The sequence below is a fragment of the Propithecus coquereli genome, unplaced genomic scaffold (genome assembly GCF_000956105.1).
Source record: "Propithecus coquereli isolate 6110/MARCELLA unplaced genomic scaffold, Pcoq_1.0 Scaffold50, whole genome shotgun sequence".
Lineage (NCBI taxonomy): Eukaryota > Metazoa > Chordata > Mammalia > Primates > Indriidae > Propithecus > Propithecus coquereli.
Window position 1 is genome coordinate 328,784 of NW_012150841.1, and position 502 is coordinate 329,285.

General features: G+C 29.1%; 1 protein-coding gene across 1 annotated transcript in view; it reads right to left on the reverse strand.

Annotated features, from left to right (window-relative positions):
- The window catches only part of PTPRQ (protein tyrosine phosphatase, receptor type, Q), a 303,100-nt gene that overhangs the window by 229,014 nt on the left and 73,584 nt on the right, over nt 1-502 (reverse strand). The window contains exon 17 of the mRNA XM_012656309.1: nt 357-477. Within this exon, the coding sequence (XP_012511763.1) occupies nt 357-477 (121 nt within the window). The remainder of the gene's footprint in view (nt 1-356; nt 478-502) is intronic.

The following is a 502-nucleotide window of genomic DNA, read 5'->3' on the forward strand; positions in this document are numbered from 1 at the left end:
AAACAAAAAGATAGTGTGGATGAGAATATTTGTGTAAAACTTTGGAAGAGTTTAAAATTATGTGCTTGAATTCATATAAAATTGATCAATCAATGATTTTTAAGAGTAGAAATTTAGAATAACTATGCTTAACACATAATTGTTTTTGTTGTAATTGCAAAATTATATTATTTGACTACGCTTGAACCACTACATAATATGGGAAAAACTTGTTTCTTGATAAAAACATATTAACTAGCCTATTAATAATCATGTTCTTAATGTAGCATAACATTCTGAAATAAAACTACATTCCTATTATGTTACAGATTAATATTTGTTCTCAGAACTATTTCCAAAAAAAAAAAAATTCTTACCAGACATAAACTGTGTAATAGAGGATAATTCCATTTGGCTCCAGGGGTGGTTGCCATGACAACTTCACAGTGACACCAGACAACTGTTTTACAGAGAAGTCTTGAGGAGGAGAATCAGGAGCTGAAATTTAGGGTATAGAATAATG